The following is a 22,067-nucleotide window of genomic DNA, read 5'->3' on the forward strand; positions in this document are numbered from 1 at the left end:
CCTTTATTTCTGGCCTCTCCATCTCCAAATGGGATTGACTCCTCAAATAGGAATGCATGAAAACATAAGCGATATCCTCTCCCTTACCTTCAGAAACTCTTGGGAGGATTACATTCTCTAGCCTAATTAGATGGGCTTTCTGCCTCTTGGGACAGGAGAAGCTCCATTCATGATTATCATTGCTTTACATAATGGCATCACTGTCTTCTATAAAGCTTGGGAAATCTCATGGCTCAAAGATTTAAAGCTCAAAGATTTAAAGCTAGAGGGGCCTTTCAAGAGCGTCAAGTCCAACTCCCTCATTTTACAGATGAGAAAAAACTAAGGCATAAGTGACTTACCCGGGGTCCAACATAGTAAGTATCCGAGGTGGGGTTTAAACAAAGGTCTTCCTAACTCCAAGTCTGGTACTCTATCCACTTTGCTTCCTTGCTGCCAGGGCCTCATGTGTGACCATTCCTAGGACCTTTAATTCCAAGTATATAGAACCACATGTCATTGTCTGTCACCCTTCTACCCACTCCACCCCTGTGCCTCTGCAAGCTCAAGCCAAGCTTTCTTTCAACATTCTTATATAAAATCTGAGACAGAAGGTAAGGGAAGAAAAAGAAGAAAGACAGAGAGAGAGAGAAAGAGAGAAAGACAGAGAGAGAGAGAGACAGGGGGATGGGGAGGGATGGAGGGAAGAGAAATATATTTATCAATTTAGAAAAAAACAGAAACAAGTTCACAGACTCCAGGTTAAAAACTCCTGATCTAATCCAACTCCTCATTTGACAAATGACAACTCTGAGACTCAGAGAAAAGAATTGACTTACCCAAGATCACACAAGAATTAAAGTGAAGAATCAGGGGTTGATCTGGAGTCAGTTTTCATAGGAGCTTTCTTACCACATAGAGCTGGGAGGAATCTTAGAGATCATCCAACCCAGCATCCCTCTTATTCTATAAATGAGGTAAACTGAGGCCCAAAATCATACTACTAAGTAATCATACTAACAGTCAGAAAACTTGACAGTCCCAAATAATCACATTGACAAGAATTCCTTGGGCTTTGTTCACAGGTGACTGCTGGTTGCTGGCAGCCATTGCCTCTCTCACCCTGAATGAAGAAATCCTGGCCAGGGTGGTCCCTAAAAACCAAAGCTTCCAGGACAACTATGCTGGGATCTTCCATTTTCAGGTAACTTCAGAACTGGCCCCTAGGCCTCTCATCAGTGGTGCTATATCACCCGGAGGGGCAGGAGGTTAAATAGAATTCATCAGTGTCTGGTGTTACCAGTCTAGACCTATAGCCCTGATTCTACTAGGAAGGCTAGGGGAAGCATTCTTATTTGGGTTTAATAAGGTGAGCTGTCCAAGGGCAATGTAGCTCAATAGATAGAAAATGTGCCTTGGAGAAGGATACTCAGAACCCTCAGAGCTAGAAGGCTCCCTTGTGACTCATGATGGCGATGTCAAACTCAAATAAAAATGGGGACCTCTAAAAGGTCCAGATTTAAGGCTATATATTGACTTAGAAAACCACATTTTAACAAGATCTGTGTTTTACTGTATTTTTATGCTTTGTTAAATACTTCTCAACATTTTAATCTGGCTCAAAGCACTTGGAAATGTTTCGTGGGAACTCTTGCTCAAAGCAACTCTCTTAAGACTATATGTTGCAATGATACTTTGAGAATTTTTCTCATCTAGAAGTTCCTCATGCCAAAGAAATCCCAGGTCCAGTCCCAGTCACTATTAGGAGATGGCACAGGTTCATTTGACTATCAAACGGCCCCTCAGAGATCCTACAAAGAGGTAGAAATGACCTTAAGGAGATGGGAGATAAATGAGGAGCTAAAATGAATCAATTCCTAAGATTTTTTTCAAAAGGTCTATAATGACTATCATTTTCTCCTCCCATTTTCCCCTTCTGTACTGACTAATGAGAAACTCCTTAAATTAAGCTAAAGGTACAGAGGTGGGGTGGCACAGAGACATGGGGAAAATGAGCTGTTTCTACTCTCAGAGTTGCCTGTTGGCAGGACAAGTGGTAGAAAGGGAGAACTGGTGTCTTCCCTTTACCAAGCAATAGGGAGATAGTCTTATCAAGGAAGAATGAAAGCCCTCTCCCATGGCCCTAACCATAGAGGGCTGGGATGGGACTCTCAGGGAGGCTCCAGGGCTGCAAAGCCAAGACCCCGGCTCCAAGAGTGCCCCTCGCCCGGGTTCCAGCCCAGCCATCCTGGCAGCTCCCATTCTCACGAATGACAGGACACTCTTCCTTGCAGTTCTGGCAGTATGGCGAATGGGTTGATGTGGTGGTGGATGACAGGCTGCCCACAAAGAATGATGAGCTGCTTTTTGTCCACTCGGCCGAGGGAAGCGAATTCTGGAGTGCCCTCCTGGAGAAAGCCTATGCCAAGTGAGTAACTCTCCCCCTGCCCGGGGGCTTGGGAGCATGGGCACTGCCAAACTTATGATGACACAGAAAATGCCGTGTTTGTTCACATAGGAGAAGTACTTTGGCCACTTCCTATTTCTTTGATGACCAGGGAAGGCTCCTGTCCCTATGTCTGGGCTTCTTATTCTGAAAGGGGACCCCCAGATTGGCTCTCACCAGAAAGATCTCCTTCTGATCACTCTCACTTCCATCCTAGCTCTTGACATCCTTTGGAGTCGTAGAATAGATAACACCACCTCATCTTTCAATTACATTTTTAAGAGGTAGCCAGGTAGTAGAGTGGATAGAGGTTTGGACCTGAAGTAAGGGACACTCATCTTCCTGGGTTCAAATCTGGCCTCAGTCTGGGCAAGTCACTTTACCTTGTCTGCTTCAGTTTCTTCATCTGTAAAATGAGCTGAAGAAGGAAATGGCAAACCACTCTCTAGTATTTTTGCCAAGAAAACCCCAATGATGTCACAATGAAATGACTGAATTACATCTGGAATTAAATATAAACTCCTCTTTTTGACTTTGAGAGGCAGCTGTGGGTCAGTGGTTAGAGCACCAGGCCTGGAGTCAGGAAGACCTGAGTTCAAATCCAACGTCAGATACTTAATAGCTTGTGTAACTGGGTGAGTCACTCAACTTCTGGCTGTCTTAGTTTCCTTATCTGTAACATGGAGGTAATAATAGCACCTCCCTCCCAGGGCAATTAGGAGGCTAGAAGGATGGATTTAGAAGGTGCTTTGCCAACTTTAGAGCAGCCCCAGGAATGGAAGTGATCATTTTTCTCTTTACACAGGGTCAATGGATGTTACGAAGCTCTCTCAGGAGGTGCCACCACCGAGGGCTTTGAGGACTTCACTGGTGGGATAGCTGAGTGGTACGATCTGAAGAAAGCACCCGACAACTTGTTTACCATCATCCAGAAGGCCCTGCAGAAGGGTTCTCTCCTCGGCTGTTCCATTGATGTGAGAGTCTATCCCTCCCCCCTCTATTTACCTCAGACCCCCCCCCCAGGGTGCTGAGAGGAGCCCCTTTTCCTCCCCCCTTCTCTCTCTCTCCTCTTGGACACCCCCCAGGTGAGAGCCCACTTCAGGTGTGGTTCACATTGTTGTCTCCTACCTGGAATTGCTTGGCTACTAGGCATCTCCGGGAATCTCTTGAACAGATAACAAGGAAAGGGTTTCTTCCTTCCTTCCCAACCTCTTAGGATACTCTTAATCTTCCCCCAGGTCCTTGCCTGGTGCTCTGAAATTCCTGTCTGACCAGCCCCTTCCCCCAGAGGAAAGAGCCTTGACCCTTGGGTCGGCTGAGGCCCCTTCCCTTCCCTGCAGCACCTTCCAGGAGAATGGGCCTGTGGGGAGCTTTCTGAAGGCATAAAAAGCTCATTTCCTAAGCACAAAATCTTCTCACCTAGCTGAGGCCCAGCTCCAGCCAGTGACCAGGCACAGAGTCATGGGAAGGAGGCCCCATTGGCCTCTGGAAATTTCTTTGCACGTGTAGGGGGTGGGAGGGGAGGGACCAGAAAGGGCCTGGAGGCCACTTCTTCTTACCCCTCCAGAGAAAAGATAACAAACCCTAATCACCTTCGGAAGATAAGAGAATGATTCTGCTGGAGGTAGAACAATAGATTCTAAGTAAATTATTCATTTGAGTCAAAAACAACAAAGTAGAGCCATAGCAGATAACTCCCAGAACCCCTCAGGGATTGTTCTGTTGGACACCACCCCCCTTGGGGGTCCTCTCCCTCCTCCTCTGTGTAGACCCCCTTTGTTTGCTTGTGGGCTCCCCCTGAGGGCCTTGTTCCCAGGAAAGGAGCGCGGACACCTTCCTGTCAGTGATGGTCAGTGAGTGTGTTCCTTCTCAAAGGGTTATGTGCATATTACACTTGGTTTCTTGTTGGGGAATGAATGAGCCTGTCTAGGGAATTTGGAGTTAGGGGCTGGCTGGGTGGCTCAGTGGATAGAGAGCCAGGCCTGGAGATGGGAGGTCCTGGGTTCAAATGTGGCCTCAGACACATCCTAGCTGTGACCCTGGATGAGTCACTTCACCCCCATTGTCTCACCCTTACTGCTCTTCTGCCTTGGAACCAACACACAGCCGTGATTCTAAGGTGGAAGGTGAAGGTTTAAAAAAAGAAGAAAAAAAAAGAATTCTGGGTAAAGGATCCTAGGTGGGGGGAGGCCTTCCCAAAGTCCCCCAAACCACAGCAGCCATTGATTAAGCCTGATGCCACCTTCTGCATTTCCAGATCACGAGCGCCGCCGATTCCGAGGCTGTGACTTTCCAGAAGCTGGTGAAGGGACACGCGTACTCGGTCACCGGAGCGGAAGAGGTAACCGCAGCCCGCCAGGATTTGGTGTTTTGTTTTTGTTTGTTTGTTTGGGGGGGGGTCTTTGGGAGAAAGAGACACATCCCTCCTGATTAAAATTACACGTTGGTCCTGGATGGCTCAGGGTGTGGCCCGAGGACCCAGAAGTGGCCTTTTCATCCTGATTTCACTTCTAAAAAAGGGCTGCCCCAACTCATTTCCTGGCACCCCAGCGTGAATCACACTTTCCTGCCCTGAGTCACGCTGATCTCCGAGCCTGGCCCGCTTGGCCCTCTGCTGGCTCCATTCTCTCATTACAAGGGAGATTTTTTGTCATCCTGAGCCTTGCCCCTTCCAGGGCGGGATTTCAGCCCATGCCTCCCCAGGGGCTTTCCTCTGTGGCCCCTCAATAGCCCCGGAGAGTAGGGAGGGCAGGTGATGGTTGCCCCCATTTCATAGACGAGGAAACTGAGACCCAGCGAGCCGAACGGACTGGTTGGCGGTCACAGAGGTCAATTGTGACAAAGCCCAAGATTTCAGACCTCTGGTTCAGTGTTCGTTTATTTGTTTATTTTATTTCTTTTTTATTAAGAATTTGATGATGACCCACAGACATAAACATTATGGAATATAAGGAAGAGCTAAAAAAAGAGATAGTAAAGTATAACTATAAGTCTTCTGTTCATTTAGACATTTTTTAAGGCACGTCCTAGATTTAATGCCATAATCACATAACTTGTGATCCCTTCTGAATGTTCTTCTCTTGTCTTTTAATTTTTTTTAACCGTTCTCTGTCTTAGAATCAATACTGTGTCTTGGTTCTAAGGCAGAAGAATAGTAAGGGCAAAGCAATGGGGTGAAGGGACTTACCCAGGGTCACCCAGCTAGGAAGATGTCTCCATCCACTGAGCCCCCTAACTGCCCCTGCAGCTCTCATTTCTTGCAGTGGGATAATATAATATTCTACGGCCACTCTGTGTTCAGCCATTCTCTCCCTAGATCACTGCAGCATCTTTTCCTATGTGAAAGGGAATTTTTATTCCTTTTGTCTATTTTAAGTTAATCAATCAAGAACTTAAAGGGGAGGGGTGGGGGTCATGGTGAGGAAAGCACCTCGTGAGTCCTCACCGTCCTATAAGCACAAGAAGTCCTTAAACCCTTTCCCACAGATGCTGTGATCCCAACCCGGTACATGAAGAGTCATTGCAGGGGGAGGGGGGAAAAGAAGAGGAGGGGAGGGGACCTCCAGAGTGGGGGAGCCTTAGCAGGAGCAGCAGTGAGCGAAGGCTTCCCTCTCAGTGAATCAAGTCTTAACTCTCTGTCCTGTCGCCTTTTCCCATCTCCTCTGACAGGTGGATTTCAGAGGAAGCCTGCAGAAGCTGATCCGTATACGCAACCCCTGGGGAGAAGTAGAATGGACGGGAAAGTGGAGCGACAGGTAGGTCTGTGCTCATTCCTCAAGCAGGAGGGCTGAGGAGGAAGAGCGTGGGAAGGGAGCCTACCTGGGAACCCCCAGCAGGGGCATTCAGGGTGTCCTGTGGACTAGGAGAGAGTGGGCTGAAGAACAAGGCAGAAATAGTGTGTCTATGGGCATCCATGAAGTGGCACCACAGTGCACCCAGGGCCAAACCTGGGGTCAAAAAGACCCTGAGTTCAGATTTGATCTTAGATACTTATTCCCTGTGCAAACCTGGACAAGTCGCTTAATCTCTACTTGCTGCCTCTATAAAATGGGGATCCTAAAAGCCCCTGCCTCCCAGGGTGATTGTGAGGATCCAGAGAGACACTGCAGGGTGCCTCGATACAGGAGCACCTTAAGTCATGCTCAATTTGAGATACGAGCCCTCACAAGCTGGGGTCTTGCTTTAAGTCACTGCCAGTATTTGAATCAGGAGCTTCCCACTCCCTCCACTAGAGAGCCTGCAAGAGGTAGAAGGTCGGGTTTCACATGTTACTTGAACAAGGCTGCCTCCTTTTGTTCAGTGTTTATCTGGTCCTGTGAGCATTTGTATCCAATTGCTTTTGCATTCTTCTTTATTTTTGTCTTTATTATCAGTTTTTTGGGCATGTACCCCAGCAGTTTGCATGGCTGTGCTGAAAGCTCCACAAATTATCTGACCCAAAGGGAAGACTGTTTCACTACCATATTTGACATCACTTCCCTCCTTATTCTCTGGGCTCTGAGGAAGGAGCGTTCCTTTCAAGGGAGTCATGAAGTCTCCCCAAAAGGCTGTTCTAGCCCAGTCCAGGTGTTTCCTTCCCCTCTATTACTACTGGAGTGATACCTCCAGGGAACAGTACCCCAGGGGTGTCCCAGTCCCCTAGGGGACCGAGCACTCCTGCAGCTGCCTAGAACCTTCTTCTCTCCTTCACCTCCCCCATTTCCCCTAAAACAGCAGGGGGGCAGTCAGTCCCTCCCTCAGTCATTCTAGTCTAAGATCCATCTCACCTGGGTGGTTCTTGGATATATAAAATAAAAAATTTGTGTGGTTTTTGGGGGCCAGAATGGATTAATTGCATTTTCATTCATTTAAATGGGGAAATTCAATTTGACACAAGAGTAAATTGAGTTACAAGCTTGGCCATGGAATGGATTAAACTCATGTGTCAAGGTACCACTGTAATTGTAAAGCCCTTAGCATAGTGTCTGATCCATCGGGAGTGGTATATACAATATAAATGTTAGCTAAGAGACTAGCTGGGTAGCTCAGTGGATGGAGAGTCAGACTTAGAGACAGGAGGTCCCAGGTTCAAATCTGGCCTCAGACACTTCCCAGCTGTGTGACCCTGGGCAAGTCACTTAACCCCCATTGTCTAACCCTTACCACTCTTCTGCCTTGGAGCCAATACACAGTATTGATTCTAAGGCAAAAGGTAACAATTTAAATAAAATAAAATAAAAGGTGGTAGTAGTAGTAGTGGTGGTGGTGGTGGTGGTGGTGGTAGTAGTAGTAATAGTGATGGTGGTAGTAGTAATTGTAGAAGAGGCAGTAGTAATGGTGGTAGTGGTAGTAGTAGTGTCAGTGGTAATGGTGGTGGTAGTAGTGGTAGTGGTAGTAGTGGTGGTAGAAACAGTGGTAGTGATAGAAGTAGAAGCAGGAGTCAAATCTAATTCAATTCAACAACCTCATTTGTGAGCCAATGGGCAGTGTGCTGGTCAGAGTACTGTTTCTGGAGGCAGGAAGACCTGAGTTCCAATCTGGCCTCAGAAATTTACTAGTGCTGCAACCCTGGGCACACTTAACCCTTGTCTGCCTCTGCCCAGGATGGCTCTGTCCAAGATGGCGGCACTGAGACTCCCCATTATCAGTGAGGATGATTCCCCGCAGAATAACTCTCTTTCCTAGCCCAAACTTCCCCTTCTGTTAGGCACTAAGAAACCGAAAAGCCCAAGTGCACCCCCTTGTTCTATTCCCAGGACATTTGCTCTGGTCACTTGGGGGTGCGGAGGGGGGGTTGGTTAGCCTTTTGGTTGGCATCTCCAAGTGTGTCTGCTATGTATGCCCTGTGCTCTTTGGCAATGAAAACTAGTTTTCCTTTCTCCTTCTCTTCCACGCACAGTGTCCATTCTCTTCCATCTACTCTTCCTCCTCTCTTTCCCTCCAACCCAACAGTTAGAATTCCCTTTTCCAACCCCTTGGCCCTGGGGCTACTGTGGGAGGCCCATAACAGAAACAGTCTCAAATAGATAAAAATCTGAGACTTGTCTTTTGACTCCTTTTCTGATCCACACCTTTCCTTAATGAAAAGCTTTAAGCTCCTAACAGTCCAGCTGTTAAGAGGTTAACATTCTCTCCTTTGGTCAGAAATACAACTGTTTTTGTTTCAAAAGTAGTTCAGACACTCAAGGTCATAAATTCCTCCAGGAGGGGCATTTTGTCCCAGAGAAAATATTCCCTGTCACAGCCTTCTGATAAGGACCCAGCCAAAGTTCCACCTTAGCCTTGTTCTATTTGGAAGCTGTTGAGAATCTTTGTGTTTTGATATGACATGATTTGTGTTTCTGTGCAAATGCAAAGTTTTTTTTGGGGGGGGTTTCTTTTGTGTGAAGTGAGACTTGAAGTATATATAATAAACTCTACTGCAAGAGACACAGCAGCAGCAGCAGCAGCATGAGCTGACAGAAAGACGTGTCTGGTCCACTTATTTCTTATCATCTAAACCATCATTATCAAATTATCTGGAGGTGATAAGAGATCTTGAGAGGCTACTCTTCATGGATGGATGTAAACCAAATCAGGGGACTTCCCTGGAAGGCTCCCTGGTAGGGGTGGCAGAGACATGCTGGAGCCAGCTCAAACACTTAACACCGTTTTTATTGTAAGCATTTCCATTTCAACAATTGGCAAATGCTACAAATGAGGGCTTGATTTATTGTTGTTGATGGTCTAGATTTAAGAAAGTAATGGAGGAAGCATCCATAACTCAGATTAAGCTTAAAAGTATGTCCTGAAAATATTTTCTTGGGAGAGCTATTTGTTAAATATTTACCGACACACCTCTGCGTCTAGGTCTGTTGCAAAGAGTGAACTTAAGTAAAATTCCTCTGTAAGATTGTCTCTCCACCAAACTCCCTCCCCAGAAAGAGTTGGCAAATGTTTCAGAATTGTTTACATCATAAAAATTATCCAATAGTGAGGGGCTTGGAGAGGTAAAGAGAGACCCAAGCACTTTGGGATTTTTTATTTTAGGAGGAAAAGAGAGAGGGAAAGAAGAAAGAAAAATAAGTCACCCCAAAAAGAGATAGAATTTTAAAGTTTAATTAAATTTAAATTTTTATACACATTTAAACATTTTTAAATGTTTTTTTATCCCTTTTTTTTAAACCCATACCTTCCATCTTGGAATCAATACTGTGTATTGTTTCTGAGGCAGAGGAGGAATAAGGGCTAGGCAATGGGGTTTAAGGGATTTGCCCAGAGTCACACAGCTAGGAAATGTCTGAGGGCAGATTTGAACCTAGGACCTCCCATCCAGAGGCCTGGCTCTCCATCCACTTGAGTCACCTACCTGCCCCCTAATAAATTCTTCAATTCAAATGCTCTCATTGCTGAAGAAAATTTTAACCTTTGTGCAACATCTATTTCTAATCAGCATTCACAAGACTCCTAAAATGCTCGTGCCCCAAGTTAAACAGGAATGACATTTTTGAACCCGAAGCTCAGGCCGTATGTCTCTCACACCCTTACGGTACTCCCTCACTCCCAAACCTCTGGTGGCTGCTGCTCTTGTTCTTCCCTACCACTCCCTTGATGTCTTTCTCTTTCCTCCCTCCTCCTCCTCATCCTCTTCTCTCCTCTGACCTCCATCCTTTGATATCTACGGGCCTATTCAGAGATGCGGGTGGATATTGCTCTCCTTGCTTTTGGAAATCTTTTTTTTAACATAATTTTAGTATTTATTTTTTAGAAAAGTTGCTTTTGGAAATCTTAAAGCCAGTGTGTTCCCTCCACCCCCGACCCCTGAAATGCCAACTTTCAGCACCCCTAACATGGGTCCGTCTCTACTTCCAGCTGCCCTAACTGGAACAGCATCGACCCAGATGAGAGGGAGAGGCTGGCCAGGAGGTCTGAAGATGGAGAATTCTGGTGAGTTTACTTGGGGCTTCCTAGAGAATTGTACGCTTTGCAGGATTTGTTTTCAACTTTAAAATTATATAGAACAAAGCTTGGTCCAGCAATGACAGTATGAGCTTCAGGGCTCCAAGTTCATGGATGCTATTTTCCACTACTTCATCGCAAAGCCCTGTGCAAGAAATGTCTTAGTCGGGAGTAGCTGGGTGGTTTAGTGAGTTGAGAGCCAGACCTAATGACAGGAGGTCCTGCGTTCAAATCTGGCCTCAGACACTTCCTAGCTGTGTGACGCTGGGCAAGTCACTTAACCCCCATTGTCTAGCCCTTATCACTCTTCTGTCTTAGAATCAATCCACTATTTATTCTTAGACCAAAGGTAAGGGTTTAAAAAAAAAAGAAATGTCTTAATCCCCATCTTAAACCTCTCCGAATGCTAAATTGGAGTGAGAATATTGAGGTGCTTTACAGAGGAAGAACCTAGGGACTGCTTTTCAGAATTCAAGAGAATGTGGTGGTGATGGTGGCCAGGCCCACCATGTCTAAGAGTTTTTAGTCTCTCCGTAAAGATGGTGTGGTCTTCTGTTCTATTAGGTATTAGAAGTATCTTTTCTTTTAAACCCTTACCTTCCATCTTAGAATCAACACTAAGTATTAATTCCAAGGCAGAAAAGCGGTAAGGGCTAGGCAATGGGGGTGAAGTGACTTGCCCAGAGTCACACAGCTAGGAAGCATCTGAAGGCAGATTTGAACCCAGAACCTCCCACCTCTAGGCTTGGCTCTCCATCTACCTACTCACCTGGCTGGCCCAGTCCTTGAAGTATCTTACAAGGTATGGAGATGAGATGGTTTGGTATACCTTTAGAGTTAGCCTGGTATAGAGAGATCTGCACCTGAAGCCAGGAACTTCAGGGTTCAGATCCCACTCCTGACACTTATTCCATCTGTGATCATGGGCAAGACACTTCATCTCCAAGTCTCCATTTCCTCATCTGTAAAATAAGGGCACCAGGGCCTGTCCTGCCAGCCTCACTGAGTCATGATGAAGCTCAAATGAGATGATGTACGTGCAGTGCATTGAAAATGGTAAAGCTCCCTAGAAATGTCCCATCATTATTCTCTGGCCATGCTGGAAGCCTCTAAAGTTGCCTGGGGATTCTCTCTCTCAACATACTAAGCTGACCCATGTGTGTGTCCACCTCAGGATGTCTTTCAGTGACTTCCTGAGGCACTATTCCCGCCTTGAGATCTGCAACCTAACCCCCGACACGCTCATCAGTGACGACTACAAGAAGTGGAGACTCACCAAGATGGATGGGACCTGGCGGCGGGGGTCTACCGCAGGGGGCTGCAGGAACTACCCAAGTAAGACAAGCATTCAGAGACTGAACCAGAGGGAGGGAGATGGGGCTCCCGCTTTGGGAATGCTCAAGGGACGGGTCTCCCAACCTCCAGATCTTACCCTTTGTTGAACAGCAAGGTTGGTTTGGTTTGGTTTTTTGAGCAGAGGAGCAACATGGTCAGACCATGCTATAGCAAGTTTATTTTGGCAGTTGTGTGGAGGTTGGTTTGGAGGGGAAGAGACATGGAAGGGGGACTCTAGCACCATATAACAAAAGTCAGGGCAAGAGATGAGGAAGACCTAAATTAGGGAAATGACTGTGTGAGTGGAGAAAAAGAGATGAAAGAATGGGAGAGACACCAAAGTAGGCAACAAGCCTTGGCCACGGATGGGATCTAGATGGTGAGGGAGAGAGGAGCCCAGGACAATTCCAAGAATAAATATAGAGCCTGGGAGCCTAGGGAAGGAGCAGTGTGGGCCACAAAAATTTGCAGAAGGGAAGATGGCAGATGAAATGGGTGTAGGAACAAGATCATCAGTTTCATTTTGGACATGCCAAGTTTGAGTGGCAGCATAAAATAATGGGAAGTCCTAAATATGGCATCAGAAGACTGAGGCTCAAATCTTGGCTTTGCCATTTACTTTCCATTTTCTACTTGTGTAATCTACAGCAAGTCCCTTAACTTCTCTAGGCATAATTTCCTCCTTTATAAAATAAAGGTCATGGGTGAGTTATATGTTCTCTAAGATCCTTTCTGGCTTGAAACATACAGTAATGATAATGCTATCCAGAAGGCGGTTGGCAATGTAGAACTAGAGTTTGGGATGGGTATTTGGGCTGGGGCTTGGGGGATTAAAGCACATAGGACCATAGATTCAGAGCTGAAAAGGACCATAGAGGGCATCCAGTCCAACTCCCCCATTTTACAGATAAGGAAACTGAAGCCTAGAGCTGCCACTTATCCAGTATCAGTATGTGACAGAGATGGGATTTGAACCTAAATGTTCTGGCACCAGCCATACATAGCACTTTCCATTGTACCATGTTTTTTGTTCACTCGTTTTAGTCATGTTCAACTCTTCCTAATCCTACGTAGGGTTTTCTTGGTAAAGATCCTGGAGTGCTTTGCCATTTCCTTCTTCAACTCATTTTACAGAGGGGGTAACTGAGGCAATCAGGATTTAAATGGCCAGGGTCACATTTTAGGAAGTACCTGAGACCAGACTGAACTCATGAAGAGGAGTCTTCCTTATTTCAAGTCCAACACTCTATCCCCTGTACCACCTAGCCACCCCTTTGTGCCACATTAGTGCTCCCTGAACACATATTTTCTCAAAAGAAGATTTTGATAGAAAATACAGTGTTTGGGGGTCATTGGGAAGGTGGGATAGGGAGGGGATAGGACAGCCCAGGGCACCATAGGAAAGTCCACTTTAGTTCCTTCTGCCTTGAGAATCATTGGCAGGTCACCAGTCTGAACCAAAGAAGGGAACCCCAAGTTTCCTCTGGCTAGATCAGCCATCTATGGTACTCCATTCTCCTTAAAGTCCTCTAGAGATGAATAAAGGGAGAAAGCCACCAGGGGGTGCAATAATCCAGAGCTAGCAACAAAATGGCCTCATTGCAAGAAATTTGTCTCATAGAGTCCTTTCTCCCTCCCAGAGCTCAAAATAAAATTTACTCCAAATAGCTTTGCAAATTTGAGGAAAAAGAAGAAACAGTATAGATACAAGTTTCTGATTCAGGGCTGTTGTAGCCTCTGATGAGTACACAGATCATTTTCTCTACTACCACTAGTACTCACCCAAATTAAGAGAACAAATTAGTAGAGGTTTCGTTTCCTCACTTCTTTATTCCCCCCACCTTCTCTGACTACCCTCCACTCTAAGCACCACAGACAGACCTTTCTCCATTCCTTAAGAGTTCTTTATCTGTATCACCATGAATGAATGAAAAGCATTCATTAATAAGTAAAAGTATTCACATGCCATGGGCCAACCATGGTGCTACGTGTTGGGGATACAAATAGAAAAGGCAAGGCTCAGAACAGGAGTTCACATTCTAATTGGGTGGAAACCCACATAAAAGAAAACTCAACTGTAGAAAGGTCCAGAGGTCTCAAGTTAGTTTCAGGTCAGAGGGCAAAGTCCTAGGGTCCTTTGAGGGGATTGATAGGTTAAATGACAGCCCAATGGTGAGCTGGGGGAGCTTTCCTGAGATGGATCCCCTGTGCTCTGAGGTGAGTGATGCCCCCTGTCTTGTGTGTTATGGCAGACACTTTCTGGATGAACCCTCAATACATGATCAAGCTGGAGGAGGAAGATGAAGATGATGATGGCTCCGAGCCAGGCTGCACCTTCCTCGTGGGCCTTATCCAAAAACACCGGCGACGCCAAAGAAAAATGGGAGAGGATATGCACACTATTGGCTTTAGCATCTACGAGGTGAGGAGAGAATCATTCCTGGAGGTTTCTTCCCTCCCTTTCCTCTTTTACCCATCACCCAAGCCCCCTGCTTTTCCTCTACCACCATCTCTGCTCACCCAAATTATACAAGGCCAACCCCTACAGTTTGTAACAAAAGCAAGAACTGTTGGTAGAAAATGTCAAAGACACAGGCAGACCCTAGACTGGACTTTTTTTTCCCTTGGATGCCTTCACCCAAGGGAGCCCCAAGGGTCAGCAGGGGGCCACAGGACACTCTGATGGAGTCCCCAGAGCCAGTTCTATGGGTGTTAAATAGCTGGGCTTTGGAAGACATCCTCTTGTTTCGATTCTTGCCTTTGTCAGTTTGAGATGAAAAGAATACCAGAGAGATTTGAGCTGGGGACAGGGTGTCCTGGGGCTACCTCTAAGAATAATGTGAAGCCAGGAGCGGAGCCAATGGAAACCATGAGGATGGCTACTTAGAGCCCAGTTGCCAAGGAGGTGGAGACTACCAGGGGGAGAGGGGAAACAATTGGGCAATTATACTCCCACCAGAGTTGCACTCCTTGGAGCATTTTTCCCAGGATACACACCCCAGTACGTGCTTCAGCTCTGTCCCTCTTCAGAACAAAGCCTACAATAGACGGGGCCTGAACCGTGTTGCTCCATCATCTTGCTGGTCTCTGCTCTCAGCTTTGTACCTTCCTTAAAGAAGCTTTCAGTGAATTTTGCAATTGCTGTGCTGGAAATAGGGATGGGGCAGTGAGCTCTGGCCTAATCATTTTCTCTCCTCTGCTCTTCCTTCTGTCACAAGGCAGAGTGGAAGGGGAATGAGGGGAACTTTTAGGGAAAATGAGGGCAATGACCTAGTCTGTCTGGTTTGATGCTGATAACTTCCAGCTGTAATGCTTAATGTCGTTCAAGGCATTTTCTCATGTCCCTCTACATAACCCTGTGAGATGGGCAGGAAGCAGGTGGCATTATCATTCTCCCACTTTACATTTAGGGCCTAGAAAGGTCAGATTATTTGCCCAGGATCACAGAGCAAGTGAGGAACCTTCACTCTGTGCCAGAGAAACATCTGCTATTACTATTGGTCCAGAGCTTTTCCTACCATACTCCACTGCCTTAGACACGATGCCAAGAGCTTGTATTTGCTCTTTATTCTGCTACTGGCAACAACCTGGGTGACCTAGGACTGAGCCACTTTTTAGTTCTGTCTTCTACTTCTCATCTGAAAAATGGGATGTAGGAGAGTCATATCAAATCTGCCTAGCAAGAATGGACCAGAGATAAATATGGGCATGGACTAACTCTGGGGATTGAACATTCTTTGGTATAATTGTTTGAAATGGACCAAATTTTATAACCCTCAGTCATTCCATTGACCACATTTTTATGTAAGTGGGGAATGAGAAACCAAATGCACCAGGAGAAGTGGGAAAAGCCCTCAGGAATAACAGAATCGAAAGACAACACTAGTAGATAGAGGTAAAGGCCTGGACTAGGAATTACAGTACCTCATTTTGGGTCTTGGCCATACTTGACTTTGACCTTACATTAGTCACTGAATATCTCAGGGCCTCAGTTTAAATGGAAAAAACAACAGCAGCAGCAGCAACAACAACAACAATAATAATAATAACCTGTTCCTCCCCATCACCAAAGACATGGGGAACAGATGAATTAAGTGCTTTGGGTTCATAGAATCCCAGGAGAGAGATGTTGGAATCATTCAAGTTAATATGATTGCTACTCTGATATAGGGATTAGAGCACTGAGCTTAGAATCGGGAAGAACTGGGTTTAAATCTTACCTCAGACACTGACTAGTTGTGCAATGCTACAAATTGTTTACCTTCTCAATCTCAATTTTCCTCATCCTTAAAATGGGATTAATTGTACCCATCGCATTTATCTCCTGGGCCATTTGTGAAGAATCAGTGAGATACGATGTTGTGTTTTATCAGTCTTAAAACATTAAATAAATGTTAGCAATTATTATTCTTTGAAATTCTCAGGGGATAGGATAGCATAAGACATCATTACAGTTAATAGAGTGTTCGCTTTCTTTTTTTATTTTTTTAAAAACCTTACCTTCTACCAATTCCAAGGCAGAAGAGCAGTAAGGGCTAGATAGTTTGGTTAAGCCACTTGCCCAGGTCATATGGCTAGGAAGTATCTGAGGTCAGATTTGAAACCAGGACCTCCCCTCAGGCCTGACTCACTATCCACTGAGCCGCCTAGCTTCCCCAAATATTCACTGTCCCTGGCTCTGAGTGATCTCTGTATCTTGTGTTTCTCTCTACAGGTTCCTGAGGAGGTACGTCTGATATCTTTTGTCCCTTGTCTCTGGAAATCAAGTTTAACCAGAAGGCTCTGGCTTCTCTATTTCTCAAAAGAAGTTATATGAAGATTGGGCACGGATGCTGAATTTCAAGAGTTCATTCTTATCTGTGCCATCCCTTTAGTGATGCTAAGACTCGAGCATTTCCTGAGTATCTGTCTGCATTCTCCAAATTCTGAACGTCAGAGCTGTAATAGGACTAAGGCTTTGCCCTCGGGAGCCAACATTTAGAAGGCTATTGGCAGTGCTGGTACTTCATCAAGTGGCTATAACACAGTTTAGCACCTAGTTAGCAAAAACAATTAATTGTAATAAGGAGCTACCAAATGCAGCTGGTCTCTGCTTCCTTCTCAGATGGTGGTCCTATCCTTGGGTCATTTTCCCTCTCTTTCCACCTCTAAGGGCAGTACCCTGAGCTTTTTTCCTCCCTTAGGGTCTTGTGTCCTGAGGCTTGAGGTCTGTTTTTCCCAAACAAATTTGCCTCAAAAGCTTTATCTTAGGGCATCTTTCATGTTACTTGCCTTGGGCACCAGAATTATTAGTTGTAGCTCTTCTATACAAGAATACACAGTAGAGGGTGATTGCTACCATTTCATAGCTCACCCAAACCCCTAAATGGGTGACTTCTGGGGTAGCTACCCAGCTGGTGGTCCTAAGAATGCCTGTGGTCTTCAGGGTCTAAGTTTCCTCATCTATAAAACAAAAAAGTCAGACTCACTGATCATTTAGACCATGGGTTCTTGACCTGAGATCCACAGATCCCCAAGGAGCCTGTGAATAAATTTCAAGGGGGTCTGTAAATTTAAAAAATAATTACTATATTTCAATATAATTGGTTTCCTTTATAATCCTCTGTATTTTATTTTATGCTTTTTAAAAAAGGTCCATAGGCTTTGTCACATTGCCAATAGCCACAGTGACCAAAAGAGGTTAAGGATCCATGTTGTAGGCTAAAGTCTCTTTCAGTTCTAAAATTATAAGACGGGAAGAGACTGTTTCATTTTTGTCTTTGTAGCTCCAGTACCTAACACATGGTAGGTGTTTAATAAATCCTTGCTTGTTTGATTGATTGATAAGATCCCAACTTCACTTAGTCTAGAGAAGAAAAATCATCATGGTGAATCTCATCGATATTGGGCTTCGACAAAACAGACAGCATGGTCAGTTCTGCTATATCCCTTCTTTTGAAAACTCACATTTGTTCCAAGATGATTGATAGATCAAGGAACAATATGAGCATAACACCAATTCCACTTGCTTATGCCCAGTTTCATACAAATGAGAAATGCTTATGCCCAGTTTCATACAAATGAGAAAACCAGCCCACTTCACAAAAACTCCCAAGCCGTCAGCCTGACAGTGCCCACTTCCACAATCAAAAAACAGGGCTCTTCCTTCCTTCCTTCCTTCCTTCCTTCCTTCCTTCCTTCCTTCCTTCCTTCCTTCCTTCCTTTCTTTCTTTCTTTCTTTCTTTCTTTCTTTCTTCCTTTCTTTCTTTCTTTCTTTCTTTCTTTCTTTCTTTCTTTCAACTATGTCATAGCTCAACCAGCAATCCAAGGTAACAAACACAGCCAATATTTATGTATTTCTTATCCTTTTAATGTGTATAAAACTACCATTTTCATTAAGTTCCTCTCTTTTTTTTTTTTTTAGTGTCACTGGCCTCATTTTTTCCCATAAGCCTTGTAGTTTTAATTGTGCCATTTTACATAGTGAAATGATACTCAGTAGCTCCAATCGCCAAACTTGACTGTAAAAAGCCTAAATATGTAAAGACACAAGAGGGCACCCTCAGCAGCCCCTCGTACAGGAGATCATATTATCCTGGCTGAAGGAATGAGCTGCATTCTAGCTCTTTGTCCAAGCCACGGGTGAATTCTGGCCCTTGTTCTCTGTCAGGCTGGCCAGCCTGGGAATAGATGGGGCAGGTCAGAGGATTCCGAGTGGCTTCTCATGCCCTCCTCCAGGGCCCTCATCCTGTGTCTGCAGTTCTGGAACTGCCTGCTGAGTGCTAATGATGCTTTGGCGACCACACAACCCATAGAAGTAGACAGAACCCCAGCCCTGGGGATTCAGAGCTTAATGAGGCAGACAAGATAAGCACAGAGAAGACCAAGGATGTTATCCATGGCAGGCTGGGGTGGCGACTGGGCTGCCCGTGTTGTGGGGAATGCAAAGGACTCCCACAAGAGCTAGAGCTGGAAGGGGCCAAAAAGGCCATCTAGTTCACACCCCTCATTTGACAGATGATGAAACTGAAGCCAAGAACATTTAAAGTGACAATGACGGGTCACACAGTTGACATTTGAACCTAGGACCTGGAGTCAGGATGATTCATCTTGCATGAATTCACATCTGGCCTCAGTTACTTACTAGCTCATGGCCTTGGGCAAGTTGCTTAACTCTGCTTGCCTCAGTTTCCTCATCTGTAAAATGAGCTGGAGGAGAGAAAGGCAAACCACTTCAGTATCTTTGCCAAGAAAACCCCAAATGGGCTCGTGAATAGTCAGACACAACCAAGCAACAAAAGACAACAACCTCTGACTCCAACTCCAGCAGTGTTTCCCCACTTTCCCCTCCCCAATAAATTACTTGGTCAGTGAGTAAGTATTATTGTAGTATTTAAGTTGGGTTTGTGTTTTTTTTTTAAACTATTACTTTCTATCTTAGAATCAATACTACGTCTTGGTTCCCAGGCAAAAGAGTAATCAGGATTAGGCAATTGGGGTGAAGTGACTTACCCAGGATCACACAGATTCAAGTATTTTTCACAGTGATCCATCAGTGAAGTCATTGTACAGCTTGGATGAGTGAATGTTATATTTATTTTGAATGAGTCAGTCTGACAACAAGCATTTATTAAATAGTTACTATGTGCCAGACATTGTGCTAAACCCTGAGAATACAAAAAAAGAAAACAAAAACAAAAATGCAGTCCCTGGCCTCAAGGTGTTTATAGTCAAATGGAAGACAACATGTCATTCACTATGTATAAGTGAGATAAAAATAGTGTAAATGGAAGGTAATCTCAGAGGGAAGACACTAGCAATAGGCTGATGGTGAGTAGTGGAAAAGGCTGTTGAGAAAAACCTCTTGCAGAAGGATAGGTTTGAGCTGTCTTAAAGGAATTCAGGGACACCAGGAGGTGGAAATGAGGCAGAGCATCCCAAGCCTCAGGGGACAGTGGGTGCTCTGGTTTTCTCTCACTCCAATTTTGTGTTTTCCCATCAGTTTTCCGGTCGAACCAACCTTCACCTCAACAAAAACTTCTTTCTGACAACCAGAGCAAGAGAGAGGTCAGACACATTCATCAATCTCCGGGAAGTGCTGAACCGCTTCAAGCTGCCTGCTGGAGAATATGTCATCGTGCCTTCTACTTTTGAACCCCACAAGAATGGGGATTTCTGCCTCCGTGTCTTTTCAGAGACGAAAACTGACTCTCAGTATGTTGGGAATTCATGGGGCTTAAGGGGACCAGGGAGGGAGTGAACAGAGGATTGACAGGAAGTTCCCCATTTCCTTTCTTTTTCTGTCTTGGTACAGCCCAGAAGGGCCCTCCTTCCCCTAGAGCAGTGATGGGCAAACTGCAGCCCCATGAAATGTTCTATCTGGCTGCCTGACATTTTTCCTAATCTCATGAATACAATGAATAGGGTACAATACAATGAAACTTCGAAAGAGTTGCCTTAGAAACAGACTGACAGATGAGCATTTCCTTTCCTTTGGTCCCCTCTTTAAAAAGTTTGCCCATCACTGGTCTAGAAGATAAATCATTCCATCTTTAGCTCTGCCTTTGCTTACCACCTTCCTAGGTCACTGTAAGCATTCAAGCAGAGTCAGCAGGAGTCCTCCTTCTTCCCAGTGGTCTTTTGGCCTTTTTTCATTTCTTCTCCCTCCTCATTCCTCCTTTTGCCTTCTCTCTGTTTTCCTCCCTTCTCCCTCTCCCATAGTTTCATTTCCCAGCTACTCCTTTTTCTGGCCATTGGAGGATACTCGTGATTACTTTTTAGCAACAATGGCTGCACTCAGGGACCAAACTATTGGTCCCCATCATAAGGTTTCTTCTATTTGGTAGAGAGTGTTCAGTCAATAACTATTTATTAAATATTTGCTCTATGTCTGGGACTGTGTCTATGTGTCTGTCTAGATACAAAGAAAGATAAGCCTGGGTCCCCTGGCACATTGAAGGTACTTAATAAATGATTCAGTTTTTATTCTTTAATCCTTACTTTCTTTCTTAGAATTGATACTAAATATCAGTTCCAAGGCAGAAAAGTGGTTAGGACTAGACAATTGGGTTCTATGTGACGAGGGCCACAATGCTAAGAAGCAAATTTGAACTCGGGACCTCTCATCTATAGGTTTGGCTCTCTATCACTGAACCACCTAATTGCCCCTGTTTTAGCTTTTTTAAGTTAATTTTTTTAATTAGCAGAAATACAGTTTCCCTTTTACCTACCTCCCCGTCATCCCACTGGAAAAGTAATAAAGAAACCCTTGTAATAACGCGAATTGTCCAACCAAAACAAATTTCCTCATTGGTCGTATCTAAAAAACATAAGTCTCTTTCTGCACCCTGAATCCATCATCTTTCTAAATGCTTGTTGATGGATCAATGAAAGGAACTTAACAGGCTAGTCTACCTTTCCAGCCTTATAATGTATTACATCTTTTCATGGGCTATTGGTCCAGCCAAACTGGCCTTGTTGTTCCTTCCAAGTGATGCTCTGTTTCTTATTGCTGGACTTTTTTCTCTGGCTAACCCGCCATGCCCGGAGTGCACCCCCTCCTTAACTCAACCTCTTAGAATCCCTAGTTCGTTTCAAGGCTCAATTCAAACATCAGCTTTCTGCCTGAGTTATTAGTGGCTCTCCCTGTCCCTTCCCAAGAGAGAGAGAGAGAGACAGAGACAAAGAAAGAGACAGAGAATCAGAGAGAGGCAGAGATACAGAGACACAGAAACACAGAGACAGACAGAATCAGAGAGAGAGACCTTGTATTTATTTTGTATATTCAAATATATAAATGTAAATCAATATAGATATGGATAGAGATTTACTCATCACTTCATTATTGTCAAGAACTCCTAGTGTGTAAAGTCCCCCCCCCCCAAGAGTCTGCTCTCTAGGAGGTAACATGATACTGTGGAATTGGGAGGATCTGTTTTCAAATCCTGTTTTTTACACTTACTACCCATATGAACTTGGACAACCAATTCCCCCTCCCTACATCTGAGTCCTTATCTGTAGAATGAAGGGATTGGATTGAATGTCTTTTGAGGTCTCTTCCTGCTCTCTCAGACATTAAAAATGTTGATGATCCACTGAGGCCATCAGGCAACTGTTTATGGTCTTAGAGAGTTCCCTAGAGACACTTAACCTAGAGGTTAAGTGATTTGTCCATAGTCATCAGGGATGGATTTTTTTTCCCCATACACTAAACTGTGTATTACAATAAGGAGAGGTTTTGATTTGCACACTGACAAAATTGTGCATCTTTTCAAATGATTAGAGTAACTAAAGTTAGCCCCAGGCCCTAGGCACTCATTTCTTCCTCTCACTTCAAGTAAGCCCAGCTGGTAGGTGATCATTTTCTATCATGTAAAGCAAAGGGAAGAGACTTTACTGTAGGGAAGGGTAT

The 22,067-nt window shown here is 44.8% G+C and overlaps 1 protein-coding gene across 2 annotated transcripts in view; it reads left to right on the forward strand.

Annotated features, from left to right (window-relative positions):
- The window catches only part of CAPN2 (calpain 2), a 94,836-nt gene that overhangs the window by 50,740 nt on the left and 22,029 nt on the right, over positions 1 to 22,067 (forward strand). For both annotated transcript variants that reach the window (XM_044672749.1, XM_044672748.1), the window contains exons 6-12: positions 4,683 to 4,766; positions 6,095 to 6,180; positions 10,256 to 10,330; positions 11,517 to 11,677; positions 13,930 to 14,099; positions 16,392 to 16,403; positions 19,659 to 19,870. In XM_044672749.1, the coding sequence (XP_044528684.1) occupies positions 4,683 to 4,766; positions 6,095 to 6,180; positions 10,256 to 10,330; positions 11,517 to 11,677; positions 13,930 to 14,099; positions 16,392 to 16,403; positions 19,659 to 19,870 (800 nt within the window). The remainder of the gene's footprint in view (positions 1 to 4,682; positions 4,767 to 6,094; positions 6,181 to 10,255; positions 10,331 to 11,516; positions 11,678 to 13,929; positions 14,100 to 16,391; positions 16,404 to 19,658; positions 19,871 to 22,067) is intronic.

The sequence above is a fragment of the Gracilinanus agilis genome, chromosome 4 (assembly GCF_016433145.1).
Source record: "Gracilinanus agilis isolate LMUSP501 chromosome 4, AgileGrace, whole genome shotgun sequence".
In the NCBI taxonomy this organism is placed as follows: Eukaryota; Metazoa; Chordata; class Mammalia; order Didelphimorphia; family Didelphidae; genus Gracilinanus; species Gracilinanus agilis.